The sequence below is a fragment of the Atta colombica genome, unplaced genomic scaffold, assembly GCF_001594045.1.
Source record: "Atta colombica isolate Treedump-2 unplaced genomic scaffold, Acol1.0 scaffold321, whole genome shotgun sequence".
NCBI lineage: Eukaryota > Metazoa > Arthropoda > Insecta > Hymenoptera > Formicidae > Atta > Atta colombica.
In genome coordinates this window covers 482,281-502,518 of record NW_017259428.1, presented here as the reverse complement: position 1 = coordinate 502,518, position 20,238 = coordinate 482,281, and the positions used below count along the sequence as shown (strand labels likewise).

Genomic DNA, 20,238 nt, shown 5'->3' with positions numbered 1-20,238 from the left:
CTTTTAATTGACGAGTGTACAATTAAAGTATAGGTGAGAAAAGTACATCAGTTTGTTACTCTAGGAGAATTCCATAAGTACACAGATCGTGTTAAATTAAAGGATACGCTAACTAAATGGTATAATGTGCTTATTAATATTATCATTTATGAATTAAATATATAATTTAATATATCCCTAGTGAAATTTTTTTTCAGAATTTTTCATATATAATTTTTCAGATTTTTTAATATAATTTTATAACTTTCTCACATTTTTTTGTATGAATTGAACTTCTCAGAAAATCTACATTTTTCCTCAGAATTTTTCATATATATGTTAATTATAAAATATCATCAATAAAATTTCTAAGATTTTTTTGTAAGTACAATTTCTGATGAAATATTATAAAATTTGAAAAATTTTTAAATATTTTTTTTAAATTATAAGATGAGAAATTTCAGAATATTTCAGAATTCACTTGTACTCGGAAAATTCTGAGAGAAGATATAAACTTTTCGAATATTTTTGATTTCTGAATATTTCTAAAAAAATATTCCAATATAAAAATTTTAAAAAAAATTTTCACGTTTCAAATAAATTAATATTAACATGTTATTATTATAATATTAACATTTATACATTAATAATATAAGTTATGAATTATAAGTATAAAATGAGAAATTTGAGTGGAACAACAATTTAATAATAATAATAATAATAAGAAAACGACATAGTAATAATAATAATAATAATAAACTTAAATAAGATTGACCGTCTTTAATATCGATTTCGAATAGTTAAAATAATAATTGATAATATGTCGCGTTCTTCAATTATTTCCAAATAATTCAATTACTTTTTAAGGTAATTACGCTATATATATTAAGGCTGTATTCGCTTTTACGTTCATAACGCTTTAAGCTGTCGTTTCATTCTTGTTGTTTAGTAAATATTAAACAAGAACAATTGATACTCATAAGCGCTGTGAGTGGTAAAGCGAACGCAATCTAAAAAAGACCGACGTTCTTCTATATAGTAATAGTACACATCTCGTCCGATGTAAATGGAAATTTACCGCTATTTGGTTCGTATCTCCGCTAAATACGTGCCTTGACTTTTTAGTAATTTTTTTCACTTAACATTGTTTTGTTAGTTTTGCCTTATTCAGTCAATCTACTCATCACTGTCTGCAATTATAGTAAGTATGAATATTAATAAAATCATGTATAATATTATAAAATAGACTATAATATAAACAATACTTAACGTTTTAGGTTATGGGTAGACATTGCTGCGTTTTGGGATGTTCCACGGGAGTGAGCCTACCTTCCCACATGTTTCCCAAAGACGTTATCATGATGAATAAATGGAAAAAGGCGATTTATTCAGAGAAAATACAAGATTTAACTGATGAACAATTAAGAAAGTGCGTTGTATGCTACAGACATTTTGCCGATAGTGATTATGAAGCAATGTATAGATTACGAAGATTGAAACCTGGTGTTATACCGTCCTTATATCTGCCAAATAACGGTAATAACAATATTGAAGCAAATAATTGTGAAGACAATGAGATAGTTAATGATCATGATACTGAGACTCATACTTACAGCATTGTAAGTACAAGAGATTCTAAGAGCAAACCATTAGATATAAATGCAATTGGTCAACTTGAAGAAATTGAAATAATAGAAATAAAAAAAGAGACACAACCTGTAATAGAAGTCTTAGAAAGTATTCCAATAATTAGAGAATTATCACAGAGTATTCCAATATATAAAGAAGTATCACAAAGTATTCCAATAAATGAAGAGATGTCACAGAGTATTCCAATAAATAAAGAAGTATTACGAAGTACTCCAATAAATAAAGAAGTTTTACAAAGTTCTCCAATAAATAAAGATTCTTTAAAGTTAGAGCCTTCTTCACCTAAAAATTCAACATCCAACACAAATTCCAGCTTGTCAGACCTGCATAACTTACTGCATGGAAAATGCTTTCATAAATTTACGCCAAAAATGTGGAAGTTGTACAAATTATCATGTATATTAAGAAAGAAGCAAGAAATTGTTATAAAGAGGCAGTTATCATTTCGTGAACGTATAAGGCAAGCTAAGCAATGCAGCAAAAGTACTGCTATAGAAAAGCTATTGTCTTCATTGACACCTATCGAACAAGCTTTTCTCCAGATGCAGATAAAAACGACAAAATATGCCTCTGAGGTATGTAAATGGAATATTACAGTAAGAAAATATCAACTTATGATAGATTGATCTAATTTTATTTATAGGATAGACATTTTACACTGACTGAAAAGATTGCTGCTTTATCTATCATGAAACAATCTAGTAAATGTTATCAATATCTGACACAAGTTTTCAATCTGCCCAGCATAGAAACATTACAATCTATACTTCAGACAATTAATATTCATCCAGGTCCAAATAATTTTATAAATAAATATCTAAAAAAGAAAGTAAAATTAATGAAAGAGAGAGATAAAGTGTGTCTTTTAATGTGGGACGAAATGTTATTGCAACCTCACGTAGATTATGATGCAAAAAAGAAACATATTCTTGGTTTTGAAGATTTTGGCAATAAGCGGAGAGCAAGATTTGCTGATCATGTGTTAGTTTTTATGATTCGTGGCGTACAAAGTGGATGGAAGTTTCCACTGGCGTATTATTTTTGTGATGGTGCAACAAAAACTGATCAACTTATTGAGTGGGTCAAAAATATTGCCAAAATTATAATTGACAGTGGATTGTATCTAGTCGCCTTTGTATGTAATGATGGGAAAAGGAATCTCACAGCTATAAATAAACTAAAATTAGAATCGGCAAGGCTAAAATTGAAACAAAGACAACTATATTGTAAGCATGCTTTTTGTTAAATTATTATTATTATAAATATAAAGATTATAAATATTTGCATTTATTATATAATTTGTTTTAAATAATAAGTTTGAATGTTAAATTATATATATATATAATTGTATTTATTTTATTAAATTATAATTTCATTCGTTATTCTGTATTTCTTTAGATGGTTATGTAACAATAAAAAAGCAAGATATAATTCCATTATATGATCCACCATGTCTTATTAAAAGCATACGCAATAATTTATTAAATAATGATCTTGAGTTTGATGTTGAAGAAGGAGAAGAACGAAAATTTGCATCATGGGAAATCATTGAACAAGCACATCATATGGACTTGACTCATAGTATGTATCGATTAATGCCGAAAATTACAGCAGAGCATGTAATAAGAAGTAAAATAAAGAAAAAAAAAATTAAAAATGCTGCTCAGGTTTTGAGTATGACGATGGGCGGATTCATACATCACCATACCAAACTAGAAGGTATATATTTATATAAATTTAATAAGATACAATTCCGTATGTAATTATTACATATTTATATTATTGTTGCAGATTGCAGAGGATTTAAATCCAAGATCGATTAACCCGGAAATGCTATAAATTCGTCAAATTAAAAACCTAAAGTAGAGCATGTGATGCCATTAATCAATCTTGGATCGATTTAAATCCACTGCAGTCGAAAACGCTATTAATAAGAATTAAATTATGTGATTATATATTAAGAATCATTTATTTTTCATGTGTATGTACATTTTTTAGGGCATGTGAATACAGTGTATGGACCATTAAAAATGCCAGAAAAGAAAGGACGGGATACAGCAGAAATAATACTTTTCTTTGATCGATTGTTTGATTCTGTTAATGGACATACGTTAAAGCCGGAGAAACCGTTAAGAGTTGCCATTTCGCATAACAGTCCACATTTTTCATTTTGGGAGAGGGCAGTAAAGAGACTACAAAGAATGCGATTTGTCGATCGAAAGGATAAGAATCAAATAAGAGATTCGAATGTTCTGAAAAATTGGATTTCTACTATAGGAGGATTACGCAAATTGTGGATAATTTTGAAAGCATACGAATTCAAATGCTTGAAGCCTCGAATTTTAAATTTGGATTCCCTTCAACATTTTTTCGCGCAAATTAGATCCTTCGGCATAAGGAATACCAATCCCACGTGTGCGGAATTCGAGAGTGCTTTTAAAACGTTGCTAATCAACAATTTAACATCACCTCGTACTGTGGAGAATAACAGTGAGAATAAAATAGACGGATCGTTGTTGTTTACGTTAAAAGAGTTTCTTAATCGTAAGATAGAAAGTAGATATAATGACGACTTAATGTTAGATTTGGAAAGGCCTTTAGATGCAACACATGATTATCTTAACATTTGCAATTCTATTGCGGCAAAAATCCTAAATAATTCACGAATCAAAGGATGCGACACATGTAAGAATCTCCTGACAGATGTTACAAAATCTGAATTAGTTAGTAGTAACGATTTGATAGAAACATTTAAGAGTACTGAAGATTTATTAACGTCAAAAATGAGCGGCGTCTGTTATGTGCATCATGCGGCATTAATGTTAGAAACCGAATTGTATGTACAAATGGATTTACGTTGGTTAAATTGTCCACAGCATGATGTTCAGCTTAAAAAATTCTTAGTATCATATATAGTTGCATTTTATATTTGCAAATGGTGTAATAGTATAAACGATATACTAACAGAGAAAGAACATGACGATTTGAAATAGATAACATAATGTGCCTATATTATACGTAAAGTCAAAGCTGTAAATTTTAATAAAATATACAATTTATATCGTTCCATGTTTTTAATTATATTATAATTCGCAATGCAGAATATGAAAAGCGTAAATTATTGTTTATTGCATTTTTTTCTAAGAAAGTGAAACCGAAGGAAACAAATAGAAAGAAAGTAACATTCTCGACATGATGGAAATAAATTTATTTTATGTTTATTTTATGTTATAAATTTATTTTATGTATAAATTTATATTTATACAACGGGAAAAATATAAATTCGTCTCGTCGACGAACTAATACTCGAATGAAAGGAATTTGTAATACATCCTAATCAGTTTACAGTAAAAAATAAAACAAAAATGCTGTATAACATCGAGATTATGAGCATGGTTCTGTCATTAACAGATCCGTTCATAATTTTTACGCATGGTTTCTATGATATAAGAGCACATATTCTTACATCATTATTCTTAATCATCATTAATTAATCTTAGGCCTGATTCCATTATGTAAGAATAATTTTTATCTCAGTTGAATTTAATTTCTTTTTCTAAAAATTAGTAGAAGATAAAATAAATTGAATCGAGATTAAAGTTAATATTACATTGATAGAACATTGATTATCTTAATTAATTATCTTAATCATTATTCTTACATTATGATTTTAAATACATATATTATAGATTCATTGTTTTAAAATTAGACAAATCGAGATTTTTTGATTTGCGATATCGTACTTTCAAAAATCGTAATATTGAATATATCGAAATATCGTAGTTTCGAGAATCGTAGCAACGAATTAGGGGGAAAATAATCTTCAATCTCCAAGATAATAACATAACCTGTATAGCAAGTTTGGATCTGAAATTTTTAATACGAATATCATAACGAATGTCGAAGTCATAATTCATCGAAACAACTATGTTTACAGGCCAATTAACTTTATCGATCTCACGATCAGTTAAAAGTAATTTAACGAATATTCGAAAAATAAGTGCTGCAATTAACACTAACTGCGTAAAGTCTCTATTATACAAGGAATACGGCGATCCCATTAAAGTTCTTCAAGTAACAACGCAAACAATACAACAGCCAATAGGCAAACAAGTAATTATTATTGCAATTAAAGTTTGTCTTTTATCATGAAATTTTAATCGAAAAATTTAATTGAGTTTTTATGGATGTAGGTATCTGTAAAATGGCTACTATCCCCAGTAAATCCAGCCGATATAAATATAATACAAGGAAAATATCCTAGCAGGCCTCCTCTGCCAGCAGTACCAGGAAATGAGGGAGTTGGAGAAATAATTGCAATTGGGTCTGATGTTCAAGGTTTGCATGTCGGAGACAGAGTAGTACCAAATGGTCCTAATTTTGGAATCTGGAGAACACGAGCTAATTATGATTCGAAGGATGTTATGAAGGTGTATATTATTATATCATTTTATAAAGCATATTGATGCATAATTGAAAGAAGAACAGCAACAAGAAATAACAGATTTCAATCCAGAAATTAAGTATTCTGATCCTATCAGAAATCATATACTTATATAATTTTTGATAGATTAAAATCTGTTATTCCTTGTTTCTACAGTCTGTATTTTTTGATTGTATCTCAGGTTTGACAATACATTTGTTGCATATGTTATTTGATTTTATAGATATCAAGTGATATTGATCTAGTTGTAGCCAGTATGATGAATGTGAATCCATGTACAGCATACAGAATGCTGAAGGATTTTGTTCCATTAAAACCTGGAGATACTGTGATACAAAATGGTGGCAATTCTGCAGTTGGTCAACTAGTCATTCAATTATGTAAAATATGGAATTATAAGTCTGTCAGTGTTGTTAGAGATAGACCAAACATACAAGAGTTAAAGGTATAATATTAACAGGTTTTTTAATTTACTATATAAATATATGTACAATATTATGAATATATATATATATATATATATATATACAATATTATGTCTCTGGCAATGTGGGACTTTGAAGGTACAGTCGACTTTTTTTATTATGAATTTTGATAGAGAAGAGTACAGCTTTTTACAATCATTCAGAGATCGTTTTATTTTTACATTTTTTTACGTATTTTTCTTCATAGAAAATCATATCGTAATAATGATGTTACACTTAAGGAAAAATAGGTGTATTATGTGTATGTGTGTGAAAAATAAAGTTAATAAAATTCTTTACATAATTATGAAATCGCTGTCAGATATATATGTTTTGATCATTTAAAAACTAATTCAGAGAGTTGTTGATCCAACTCTGAACTTAGGTTTTAAATAATAAGCATAACAATACGGCGATTTCATATGAATTATGTAAATTATGATGCTTTTCGATTTCCATGAAGTAAAATAAGAAATGTAGAGATAATAAAAATTCGTTAAAGCTTTCACAAGAGAGTATGTAAGAATTTTTTCAGATTTTTATATAGTCCAGAACATTGTAAAAAAAATCTGCACTGAAGTTCAAAGTCTCAGTCTGCTGATGGAAGATGCAAAATTATATATTGTCGACAGAATTAAGAATACATCTATAATATTAGAAATATAAATTATTTAGAATCAATTGACGAGCTTAGGAGCAGACGAAGTGCTAACCGAGGAGGAAGTCCGAAATACACAGTTGTTTAAAAATAAAAAGTTACTTGCACCGAAATTAGCTCTTAATTGTATCGGTGGACAGAACGCAACTGAAATAGTGAGACATCTTGCCCATGGTGGTATTATGGTAACTTACGGCGGTATGTCTAGAGAACCATTAACTATACCAATATCCGCACTTATATTTAAGGTAATCCAACATTCCATTTGTAATTAAAAATTGTAAAAAATATTTGTCAAATTTAATTAGGGCAATTTCAGGACATATCATTCAAAGGATTTTGGATGACAACCTGGACAAAAACAAATATGGATTCTCAGGAGAGATTGGATATGTTTAAGAATTTAGCAAATTTCTTTATAGATAAGAAATTGCAACCGCCACCATATAAACTGGTGCCTTTCCGCGAATATCAAGAAGCTATTGCTAAAGCGCTCAGTTTCGATGGTCGAACAGGTGTAAAGTATATTTTAGATTTAACAGAATCTTAAAATGTTTTTTATACATTTGTTACTTTTTCATTTCTATCAATGGATTTGATAGCATTTAAAATTATCATCTTAGGGTTGTGCAATATGTGTATAAGATTGAAGCAAATTAAAATACTATCTTGTAAAATAGAATAATTTTTCATATGAGAATATACTTATTTCTAGAAATATCGGTGTATAAATATGCCAGAAAATATAGGAAAAATAATTGCAATGCGTTGTATGTTTCAGTTAAAATTTTAAATCATTCGATCTCGTCGAGAAGATCGAGCAAGTCCATACTGCATTTCAAACCTTCGTGCTCGTCCTCGAAAAAATCCGCATATACTGTATCAAGTTTGGCTTTGTAATCTTCGTTCAATTTTGGTTTTCCGTTTTCCGCGTTATTTCGTTTAGCATAGTTTCCTTCGATGTCAGTTTCCTTACTTGCATTATTTACAGTCTCTTCGTCCATGTTTGACAATAAATTAAGCGTAAATGGTCTCTCATAATTAGTTTCCTCAGTTCCCAGCTGAACAGCCAACATGCCTAATTCTGCTTTCGTGCCGCAGTCTCTTACAAACTGTTGGCTGTCTCGCATTGCGCCCTCCGTTAGGCCGTATGTTGGCAAGTATCTATATAAAATAAATAATTTCCATACCATATGATCGGCATATGTGTATTTTTTTTTTATTATATGTTTTCTTACATATTTTTGCCTAATAACGTCTTTCTATCACCAAAAGTATCGAAGGATCCTCCGCAACACGTCTCAGGGCTCACATCTTTAATCCTCATCGTCGCTAGAATGTTTCCGTGCTTTACGTATTTCTCATCGTATTTTTGAGGTACTACGTTAAAGCTAGCGTCGTCATTTTGTAAACCGCGTCGCAGGAGGATTGAAACTCGCACATGGTACGGTTCCAATTCTTTCAGGCAATTCTCCCGTACATTCCAGACTTCTTCGAAAGTCAGGCAGCCATAAAACTGCGCTTTGCAAAGTGGACAAAAATCCTCGTTGAATTGAATATTGTTAAATTAATTGTATTGAATTGAATATTGTTAAATTGATTATATTGAGTTATATACTCACGCTAACAACCATCTGCTGCACCATGCTGACGCACTTTTGTGCATTTACATCGTTGACTATGTCGCGCATTCCGTCTATGTGATTCAGAGTGATGAGAATGATTTCTCTGGGTCCAGTAGCCACCTTCAATTGATACTTCACCATCATGATCATTAGATCGAATAATTTGTCCATGCTACTCCTGTCTAGTTTCATGATGGATGAAAGAGCGACGCTTTCTAAAGTGGTGCGTAACTCCGATATTCCAATCATCGGCGAATCTTCGAAAATCGGCGATAATATTTTAGGATTGAGCAAAGCGGCTGTTACGTCATCTAATACTGTAATTAAACTAGTCTATAATTATATTAGCTTAAATATTAAAAAAAATATTTTTTAATGCTATATATATATTTAATGCTATATATATATATATTTTATTTTGACAATATAAAAATAATTTTCATCAAATCAATTCAATTTTAAAATATCAAAGAATCTTTCCGAAAAATAATATGTGTATTTATATCTGTCTGGTATTTTGATTCAGATTGAATGTACGTAATTTTGATGTCTTAAAATGATAATTTTGATCTTAATTATAAATTTTTTATTTAAAAATTGTTTAAAGATAATACTATATAAAATAATTTTTATTTAAAAATTGTATAAAGATAATATTATATAATTGTATAAAAAATTATCATGTGTGTTGCTATAAAAGATTACCAGTGTAATTATAAATTATATCATTTGTGCAAAAATATTAGCAAAATGGAATATTTTTGAAATATATTCGAAAATATACTTTCGAGTGTATCTTCACCTTGTATTGTCTTGTCGACATCGATCTTTTGCGCCTTCAGTCTTTGTCGTAAAACGTACAACATCTCGCCGCCCATATTTAAATACAGGATGGGTGTTGAATGCAAAGACATTTTTGCAGAAGCGATCTTTGTTCAACAATTATTGTCAGCGATACATGTATCGAATAAGTACACGTACGCCTTACTAAAGCAAGTAAGTCGATGCGTCGTCTTGACGACGTAAGTGTACATAATTATTGCGATCGGTACCGAGACTGCGCGAAAAAATTTACGTGCAGACCTTTTTTAATAGAGACATAAAAATCTTGTACAGAAACGTTTTATTAAAAATTTTATAAGATTCGCAAAAAACTTGAGAGATGTATGTATTTAATCTATTAATAAGTTTTCTTGATGAATATTATTTGATAAGAATTAATGTTAAAACTTATCAAATACAATAAAAAAATCATGCAGCAATATTGTTGCAACCTTGTAATATTGCTAGAATGATTTGTGATGGAAAACAAGTTAAAATAAGCGATACTTAAAAAAATTTTCCCAGAATTTTTTTTATATGTAAATTTTGAAATATTCTGTGAATTATAAGATTTTTTATTTTTTATAATTACGGACAAAATATCATGAATTTTTTTAGATATAAGATTTTATTAAAAATTATAAAATGAAAAATCTTAGAAAACTTAGAATATATGAAGAATTCTAGAAAAAAAATGTATGTTTCCAAATCATTTCTGATAAAAATGTTCCAATTTATATAAAAAAATTATAAAACTTCGAAAACTTTTTAAGAAGTTATAAAATTATTCAAAAATTTTGAAAAAATCAAATTTATATTATATTAAAATATTATGTGAAAAATTCTGAGAAATTTTTTACCAGGGATGAAATAGAAAATCATTTATTCTGAAAGAAATTTTACCTCGCTATTATTTTGACACATCAGTAATTATTTTAGTAATGCAACATGTTACATTATATCCTGTTTAAATCAAATTTCCCGCGTTGTATATAGATATTTGAGTGTTGCCAAATCATCTAGTTGCAGAAAAAAAGAATTACTAAATCAGAGAAATTCTTTTGTTACTAAATTGGCGGGCGTCCAAGAATTCATCCTAACTGAATCTAGTGGCAGCAATTCTGTAAGATAAAAGAGAAAGAAGTTTTCGTATTCTATAATTGTTGGCAATTTAATCGGGTGAGTTTCTTACTATCTACGATGAATCAATCATAAGATTGTCAGTAGAAATGTTGCTTTCGAATGGAGTTACATTCAACAAGTTGACTCACCTGTCTAGTCGTGCATAGATGATGCTCTTTTTTTTTGAATACCGGCAAACAATAACAAATTAAAAAAAAGTATTGTAAATTGTTTCGAAATAATATATATGCAATGTAATAGGTAATATTTAATGGGAAGAACTTACAAGTAAGATGAAAAATTGAACATCTATTTGATATTGCAAATATTAGTATCAAATTATGTTCAATCTATAAATTCTTATGTTGGGGTTAAACTGATATCCAGATGTATGAACGAACGAAAATATTGAAAAAATATTAGAAATACTAAGGAAATATTCTAAATATATGTATTTCTTTTAATTTCTAATGCTTAAAAATTACTATTTTATGATTAAAGCATATTTAGTTTAAAATTACATACAAATAAAAATAAATAACTTACACATGAAATATAAATAATTTAAAACATTTATTAAATTAATTCTCACGGAATAATTTTAAAATGTACGATGTCATTTTGCATAGTGCTGATTATTAAAAAGTTAAATGTCTTTTTTTCTAGATTCTGCTCTACACAAAAGTATTACATTAATATAATATTAAAATTTTTAAGAAAACAAAATGGATAAAGTACAAAATATGTTAAATGTCAGATTGATTGCAGCAGGCAAGCATATTGAACTGTCAAATCAATTTAAGAAATTAAAGACTGATCAGGAACGTATAGTATTTACTCTGAATCTAATGCAACAATATGATATAGTTCCTAGTGCAACTGGTATGTCAAAAAATGCCAAAGAATCTGAGAAATTGCGGGAGGAAGGCAATAAAGTTTTTGTCACAGGTATCTTGAATAACACGGCATGTATTGATGCTTTAAAATTATATACAAAGAGTATAGCCTTTGCACCTTATCCATCTGAACAACTTGCTCGTAGTTATGCTAATAGGTCAGCAGTTTTATTTAAATTAGGCTTGTATTCAGAATGCATTCAGGATATTGACAGAGCACTAGCCCTAAATTATCCTGACAATCTAAGAGTAAAGCTTTATCTGCGTAAAACAGAATGTTTAATGATTACGGGAAATCATTCTGTAGAACACACACTTAAGGAGGCACAGCACTGGCTGGAGAAGATGTCTATAAATGATACAAATCGAGAAAGATTAACTGCAAAGCTTAATGTTTTACATAATAAAACTACGCAGACAAATATAAATAAGAATACAAAAGTGAAAACAGAAGAAATTCCTGCTCTTCCTATTATTAAATCTTGCAATAACGAAGTTCCTTGTGCTTCAGATGCAATAGCTATAAAATATAATGAGCGTTATGGCAGACACGTTGTAGCTACTCGTAAAATTCACCCAGGGGAGGTAATTGCTGTGGAGAAACCTTATGCATTAATATTAGTGCAAGAAAATATGCAAACGCATTGCTCTAATTGTTTAAGGGTGTGTTGGGCAAACATACCCTGTAACTATTGTACTTATGCTATGTATTGTTCAGAAGAATGTAGAAATATCGAATGGGAGAAATGTCATAATATAGAATGTGTTGTCTTCCCTGCTGTGCTTGAATATTCCACTTATAATCTCGATTTGTGTAGCATAAGACTTGCTGTGCTTGCTTTAAGAGAAGCTGGTGGTATTGAGGAATTAAGAACAATGGTAAAAGAAGTTGACGAACACGATGGTATTTATACTTTTTTATAACTTATATAATATTTATACTTTTTTTCTTAAATAATGAAGTGATTTGTATATGTCATTATTTTTCAGATCCACGAACAAAAGGTTTTTCTCGAGATGGAAAATTACATAGCAATAGATACATTGGCGTATATAGTCTCGTGACAAATACCGAGAAAAGATCCGTTTCTGATCTTTTCAAGAGATCTTTTGATACTTCTTTTTTTGTATATTTTTTAGCGACGCGTACTGTGATATTTGGTGCTAAATTACCAGAGGATTTAAGCGGACTGGCGAAAAACAACGATGTTACATTTATTGGTAGTCTTATTTTAAGACATCAACAAATAATCCCCAGTAATATGCACAGTGTATGATGTCAACTATGTATATATAATATATTATATTGGTATTATGTGCCACATTTATTGTTTTTTACATCATTCTCCGATGTGTCAATGATTTTTTTAACATTTATTTTAAAACTTTGATTAATTTAAATCTGATATTTACAGTTTGGTGAAACGCAAGGTTTAGAATATCTAGAACGCGGTATAGCCGCTATGCCATTTTTTAGTTTAATTAATCATTGCTGCGATCCAAATATATTAAGACACTCAAGACCTGAACATATAGTGATATATGCCATGTATCCCATTGAAAAGGGCGAGCAGGTATTAAATTATTTATATTGTATAAATTGTTGATTTAATGCAATATATGTTATCTCGTTACAGTTATTAGACAATTATGGCAAACATTACGCCGTCATGTCAAAAGCACAGAGGCAACAGAAATTACTCGAACAGTATTATTTCATCTGTGATTGCTTACCTTGTCAGGAAGATTGGCCCTTATATGTTGAATTACAGTCATACCAAGTATAATAAATAATAACTTTAATTAATAACACAGGTCTGCAAACTTTGAATTTTTTTGTCCTTTGGAAAAAAGAAAACTTGTTTCCCATAGTTTGTGTTGAATCCGAATCCATAAGTGAAACTGTTCTATTACGTCAGGCTTTTGAAACAAATGAGGTTGAAAATATTTTTATATTAAAGTAAATAGTAAAGTATCATTTTTTATCGATATATTTTTATATTAAAGCATAATATATTCAAGCATTAATTTGTGCTCTTTTCAAAATGTCAAACATTGAGTTCATTAGTTGCGAATTTTCAAAAATAATAAAAAACATGTTTCAACTTTATTTTTCTCAAAAGCTGATACAATATTTTTTTTTATGGATTCGAATTCAGCACATAAAAAATTATATTAGAAAACTGCTATTCTTTTCCAAATAGCAAAAATGCAGACCTGTGCAATTTGTGCATTTTAATCGTATATTTTAATGATAATATAATGTTTGATTTGTTTTGGATATAGACATTAGTGAAGAAACCAGAGGATAAGGCTAAGATAAAAAAGGCGTTAAAGAAATTTAATATGTATGTTGATTTAGCAACAATAGGCAACGTGCCGAACAGACCTTATATCATTAAAGACTTATTGAAAATGGTACAAGTATTGCACGATTGTGCGCCGACGCCTTGCGAGGAAATGAGTAATGTTATCGAAACATTAAAACGGGTATATGACTTTAATGGGAATATATGTGAGATACCAGAAATACGAAAGTAAACGCGTTATATTTTTCGATTGATGAAACAACGTTACCATTTTTATGTGTATGATTAATAGCATCAAGAAGAACATTTTAAACTCTTTGAGAAAGAAAAATTAATATTTTTTACGATATATGTATATAAGAATTTTTTTGATGAAAAAATAATTTTTAAAGAGATATATTTTAAAAATATTTTAAAAAGTTTATACAGAAACAATGTTATACTCATTAAATGTATTTTTTTGACATATGTGTTATATTTTTAAAAGATTAAAGTTATGACAGACAATACTGTGCGCTCTCCTTTTCTTGTTGTCCTGCGTGTGTATTATTTCCTTGTATCCTTTCACTCACTTTGTTACGTATGCATGTAAGTAAAGTATGCAATTGAAGAAAGATATAAAAACGATATAAATTGCAAATAATACTGAGGTAGTATAAAATTGTAAAATACAACATTAAATTAAAAAATTCAATATATGTTCGCCTTTATAGTTATTTAAGTTGAGATAATATTGTTATATCAATGACAACCAAATAGTGATTGTTAAAAGAATCATCAATCCAACTGATCGATGCGTTGTCCCAAGATTATTGCTTAAACTTCTTTTAAAATTCTCGCCGTTTTTGTACGTAATTCGCCACTCCACTCCTGGATACACAGGGCTATGTTTTTGAAAATATTGTTCTAATGCCAGCTCCGTAGTAATACCTGTTAAAATTTAGCAAACGATTATATTGAAAAAATATTCAATAAATACGATGAGAAAAAAAGCTTGAAGATATTGTGAAATGAAAGTTACAATGTAAGCATACCGAGAGAGATTGTTTGAAGACCTTCCAGCATGTGAAAACCATCTCCGCCTTTTGCAAGAAAATCGTTTATGAAGACGTTGTAAGTAGCATTTTTTTGGAGTTCACTGTACGTTGGTATTCGGCAAGCTGCGCATTGAACATGGACTGAAATTACCCTTGAGTTCCGTGGTCGACTCACGTCATAGACCACCTGTAAAAACACGCAAATTTATCTTTAACGAAACACAGAATAGAACAATAATCAAGTTTTGGTGTTCAAATAATCAAGTGGAAGTTATAAAAATTAATACTTGAATAATTCTCTTTCGAAATAACGAGATTTAAAAAAAAGTTTAACTACCTGCAATCCTGAATATTGCAAATAAGCACCGAATAAATTCCCAGTAGAAGTTATGTTATCGATGTTATGAACGCTCCACTCCAGCATTGAAAGAATTTGTTCTCCTGTCATGGAAGCTTTGACGATGACATTTCCGAAGGGCAAGACACTTATAATATCTGCTCGAGTGACCTGTAAGTAATGTTATGATAACAGTTTGCGAATTAATCTCCTGAAAAATTTTTTCAGAGTTTTCTTTACACGAGAATCGGAACATTTTTCAGGACTATTTCATATATATGAATTCTAAAATATTCTAAGAATTTTAAGATTTCTCATTGTATAATTTTTGAAAAAATATCTTAAAATTTTTTATATTTTATAAGATCTTATTAGAAATTATATAATGAAATATTCTTACGAATAAATCTAAGAATATTTCAAAATTTATATGAAGAATTTTAGAAAAAAATACATAGACTTTCTTTAGGGTATTTCTGAAAAGTATCCCAATTTGTAAAAAAGAATCTGAGAAATTTTTTAAAAAGTTAAATAATTATTCAAAAAAAGTTAAATAATTATAAAAATTGACATAAAAATTGTATGAAAAATTATATGAAAAATTCTGAAAAAAATGTTTCATATAATTTTCATAAGTAATGCAAAGTGCATATCAATTAACCTGATCGTTTCTGGCTCTGGTGATGGACGATCTGATGCTGCCACTATTCTGCACCGCGATAGCGGTATCTGTCCATCCTTCCTTATTAAAATGTTCTCTGGCATACTACGAACAAAGAAAGCACATTAATCTTAAGATTATTTCGTAATGTTGACAACTAGGAAATGCAGTTCATTATATATCAGTTGGCGATCTTACGTAATCGATTATAGCATCGCAAATTAAATTTCCCATATTGCATTCTTGCCGTCTACAATTCTTGCTGTCTCCATCCAGAAATACTCGTGTTTTTCCAATCACTTGCTCTTGCAATCGGTCGATCGGTTCTCTTTTGTCGTTTATCATTCTTACTACATCTTCCGCCTATAAGAAACAATATAATAAATATCATAAGCTTTTATTTTTTGGAGAATTTCTGTACATGCAATTATTATTACATTACATTAAGAGTGTTTATTTGTATTTATATATTCAATATATAAACACATCTCTATTCGTTTTTTTCCGTAACTATCTTTTAAAGTATTGATTTATAATTAAGAATTATTTTGTATATATATATATCATAAAAAATTTATATCATATATATATTATACATTTATCATTCTCTTAAATTATAATCTATATAATATAGATTATATTTTTTGTCATTTGAACAATTTTGCATTTTTTCAAAAATTTACCTGTTTCACGTTGGCGTCCACGAGAATCGGATTTCCTTCTATATGCGTTACCTCTCCTTTAATATCGAAACTTACGGAAAAATTTCCTAAATATTTAGTGTAAGCGTATGCCTGTACGACATAAACTTTTCTGCCGCTTTTCTGTATTACTTCTGTAGGATAAAAACCTTCTGGTACCTCGACATCCGGCGATTTACCGCGATATAGAAAGGTATTCGTATGACCTCCGATTACCAAATCAATATCCTCGACTTCCCGGGCAATCTCCTTATCGGTCTTAAATCCCGAGTGACCCAAAGCGATAAGAATGTCGACACCCTGTTCCTTTAACTTCTTAACTTCTTCTCGGATACACTTCACTTCATCTTTAAAAATTACTTTTCCTGTACTTGACAAGATCTTCGTGTCGGGCGTCAGATAACCGATCACGCCGATCTTTTTGTCATTCACTATGAGAATTGTGCTGTTTTTCAGATTTGTGGCAGCTAAGTCTGGCTGCTCGCTGAGGTCCAGATTTGTTGTTAAGATGGGATATGTGGCATTTTGTATAAAAGGTATTAAACCTTCAACACCATTATCGAACTCATGGTTGCCCAAGCTCTGTCAGAATTTATTGAATATAATAACGCGAATTATTATACTTATACATACTTTTGTTTATAAATATTATTTACATTTATTTACAATTATTTATAATTTTATAGAACGAATTACATTTTATGCAGAAACACTAGAAGTACCAACGTTTCTTAAAAAAAGAATGCTAAAAATTTTTAGATATGTATCTAGTTAAATTCTTAAATATTTCAAAATCGTATATTAATTATTAAATTTACTAAGAAAAAGCAAATAAATTACTAAAAAAACTAAGAAAGTGAAAAATAAATAAATTTCAGAATCTTATTATGTATAAAAGAAATATAACATTAAAAATAAAAACGATCAATAATAACCGCTTTTAATTAAAAATTTAATTATAAACGAATTATAATTAAATTGAATTGAATTAATTTATATTAATAGTAATAAATTAACAAGAAATCTTTAGTTTTTTTATAATTTTAAAAATATTTTTATAATTTTTAGAGTCTTGTTCAGATGATATTTACTATAGCGTCTGGCGCCAAAAGGTTCATGAACCAAGCAACCGCTTCCCACTTGTACTTGTTGAACCACGCGGTTCCTTGATAAGTATCGCCGGCGTTCAGGAAAATCGTCGAAGGTGATTCCGATTTCGCTTGACGGACCAGAGTGGCAATTCTGGCGAAACCTCCATAACATTTCCCAGCTTTGGAATCCGCTGGCGTACACGCCGTCGACAATTGCGACGTCTCCTCAAATCTAAAAATATTATGTGAGAAACTCTCAGGGCTATACTTCATTTGGTTTAATTACATAAATTTTAACGTCAGAAAAAACAAGGAAATTGTCTCGATAAATAACTCCATGTGTAACTGACACATAGGTGTGGAAGATAATTAACTATCTTAACATTTGTGATTAGCTCGGTGGCGATAATTGTTGTTGGTGTGATAGAATTGGATTGATAATGATCATATATGAAGAGCAAACATAACTTAAATAATTCAATTATTAAAAAAAAATTATTAATCTTTTGAATTACTCGAATTTGCACAATTATTTTTTGTTTTCCCTGGTAAAAATTTTTCTCAGAATTTTTCATATAATTTTTTAGAATTTCTATATAATTTTATAACTTTCTCACACATTTTTTTATACGAATTGGTATACTTCTCAAAAAATCTATAGCTTTTTTCAGAATTTTTTCAGAATTTTTTATATATGTTAATTAAAAAATAAGATTCGTAAGATTTCTAAGATTTTTTTGTAAGTATAATTTCTGATGAAGTATTATAAAATCTAAAAAATTTAAAAATATTTTTTAAAAATTATGAAATGAGAAATTTCAGAATATTTCAGAATTCATTTGTATGAAAAATTTTGAAAGAAGATGTAAACTTTCCGAAAACTTTCTGAGTATTTCTGAAAAATGTTTTAATTCGTATAAAAATTATGAAAAAAATTTTTACCAGAATTGCGATGAGAAACAAAAATATTAAATATATTAACATTTGTATTATTCTTAGGCTAATATTACATTTGTCGACAAAGACATTTCAAGTCTATTGATTGGCTGCAAGAAAGAGAAATTGTCGGATCTCTCCATCCTGTAGCCAATCAATAAACTTAAAATCTTTGTCGTGCGACAATTGTAATATCAGTATGCATAGTGAGATATACATAATAATAGTGAGAATTCCTAAATACCTCGCGTGCATGTCATTTGTGTGAACAATTCTAATGGTAAATTCTTCATCTTTCCGTAAAATGGGATTTGCGAAGGCTTCGTTTGCAATTATCAGCACGACAACGTAACAGTTTACGAATGAAATGATTGACATCTTCTATTGTTACTGGTTCCAGACGTTATTATTCCGAGAGTTTTTCTAGAATTTCTTCTTTATTATCTGGTATCTTGTTATTGCATTTAATGTCGATAGGGCACGCTTTCGTTTCACTGTCAATTACACTATTGCTTTGATTTTCTCTCACGATTATTGAATTATTATGTTGTATTTTTCAATCTGGAAAGACATAAAATATCTTGTTTCAAGATTTATTCTGTATATTTCATGATATAATTCGATTAATTTTATAACATAAATTATATTTTACAATAATTGGAATCCTTTATTTGTAAACCTGCTGATGATTTTTTTGATGATTATTTATGAATATGGAAATTATTATACAATGAAAATATACAAAAGTTTTTATATATTTTCACTTTTCGCATATTGCATTTATAAAATGTGAAAATCTAAATTTCTTGGCTTTACGATCTTGCAAAACAGAACTTGCCAAGAATGCAACGGTTCGTAATGTTGTCGTAAAGTAGATCGTTAAGTTTCAAACATTAAGTTTCAAATAATCAATTCGATTTAGACTGGCGTCGTGCCTGACTAATTTACGGAAAGTTACGAAAATGGAATTTTTTTCTTTGATTTTCGATTTTCCTTTATTAAAACACGTTAGTCTGAGAAATTACGAATATAGAATTCAATGCAATTCTGTTTTTAGGAGGAGAAAAAGAATGAAAGGAACACGATTCAGATTAATACTATATGGAGTTACACTATAATTGTAAAGTATTGTATAATATAATGATAATTATATTGCATATGACAACATTTTTTATATAAAAAATGCTTATAAAATATTAAGCAGTAAAACAGTATGTATTCATTATTATACTGAGTAAAAATATCACATAACAAAATAACACATATGAAAATGTTTCATTAAAAAAATATTCGGATATATGTATATACTCTCAAGCAGTAATTATAATTTTAATTCATTTAACGTTTAATTTTGCATTTGATTAGTTTTATCATTACGACATGTTTTCTAATTTTAGAAATAATAATAAAGACATAATAACGTTATAAAAATAGCAGAATAATTTATATTTGATACTGGAAAAAAAAATGTTTTATATGTAAGCATATATAATTATATAAAAAATT

At 28.8% G+C, this 20,238-nt stretch overlaps 5 protein-coding genes across 6 annotated transcripts in view; 3 read left to right on the top strand and 2 right to left on the bottom strand.

Moving 5' to 3' along the window:
• On the top strand, positions 1 to 4,622 carry LOC108690423. Its single transcript, XM_018197710.1, has 6 exons — positions 1 to 33; positions 1,136 to 1,180; positions 1,257 to 2,204; positions 2,273 to 2,855; positions 3,028 to 3,348; positions 3,628 to 4,622. The coding sequence occupies exons 3-6, from the start codon at positions 1,260 to 1,262 to the stop codon at positions 4,620 to 4,622; spliced, it is 2,844 nt and encodes a 947-aa protein (XP_018053199.1). The 5' UTR covers positions 1 to 33; positions 1,136 to 1,180; positions 1,257 to 1,259.
• Positions 4,623 to 5,445: 823 nt separating this feature from the next.
• On the top strand, positions 5,446 to 7,745 carry LOC108690437 (probable trans-2-enoyl-CoA reductase, mitochondrial). The gene is made up of 5 exons (XM_018197728.1): positions 5,446 to 5,742; positions 5,823 to 6,059; positions 6,297 to 6,518; positions 7,213 to 7,443; positions 7,515 to 7,745. Exons 1-5 carry the CDS (start codon positions 5,557 to 5,559, stop codon positions 7,743 to 7,745), a joined length of 1,107 nt encoding a protein of 368 aa, XP_018053217.1. The 5' UTR covers positions 5,446 to 5,556.
• Positions 7,746 to 7,936: 191 nt separating this feature from the next.
• On the bottom strand, positions 7,937 to 9,782 carry LOC108690441 (protein OSCP1). The gene is made up of 4 exons (XM_018197733.1): positions 9,623 to 9,782; positions 8,818 to 9,137; positions 8,434 to 8,711; positions 7,937 to 8,359 (listed from the first exon to the last, which is right to left on the bottom strand). Exons 1-4 carry the CDS (start codon positions 9,732 to 9,734, stop codon positions 7,990 to 7,992), a joined length of 1,080 nt encoding a protein of 359 aa, XP_018053222.1. The 5' UTR covers positions 9,735 to 9,782; the 3' UTR covers positions 7,937 to 7,989.
• A 1,707-nt stretch (positions 9,783 to 11,489) lies between these two features.
• On the top strand, positions 11,490 to 14,218 carry LOC108690448 (SET and MYND domain-containing protein 4-like). Its single transcript, XM_018197744.1, has 5 exons — positions 11,490 to 12,564; positions 12,651 to 12,931; positions 13,076 to 13,234; positions 13,298 to 13,441; positions 13,947 to 14,218. The coding sequence occupies exons 1-5, from the start codon at positions 11,490 to 11,492 to the stop codon at positions 14,199 to 14,201; spliced, it is 1,914 nt and encodes a 637-aa protein (XP_018053233.1). The 3' UTR covers positions 14,202 to 14,218.
• The window catches only part of LOC108690450 (protein 5NUC-like), a 6,758-nt gene continuing 731 nt past the window's right edge, over positions 14,212 to 20,238 (bottom strand). For both annotated transcript variants that reach the window (XM_018197747.1, XM_018197746.1), the window contains exons 2-9: positions 18,977 to 19,293; positions 17,797 to 18,028; positions 16,688 to 17,287; positions 16,203 to 16,367; positions 16,005 to 16,109; positions 15,344 to 15,514; positions 15,004 to 15,193; positions 14,212 to 14,899 (exon numbers count right to left, since the gene is read on the bottom strand). In XM_018197747.1, coding sequence (XP_018053236.1) covers positions 14,706 to 14,899; positions 15,004 to 15,193; positions 15,344 to 15,514; positions 16,005 to 16,109; positions 16,203 to 16,367; positions 16,688 to 17,287; positions 17,797 to 18,028; positions 18,977 to 19,110 — 1,791 coding nt within the window. In that variant the 5' untranslated portion in view covers positions 19,111 to 19,293 and the 3' untranslated portion in view covers positions 14,212 to 14,705. The remainder of the gene's footprint in view (positions 14,900 to 15,003; positions 15,194 to 15,343; positions 15,515 to 16,004; positions 16,110 to 16,202; positions 16,368 to 16,687; positions 17,288 to 17,796; positions 18,029 to 18,976; positions 19,294 to 20,238) is intronic.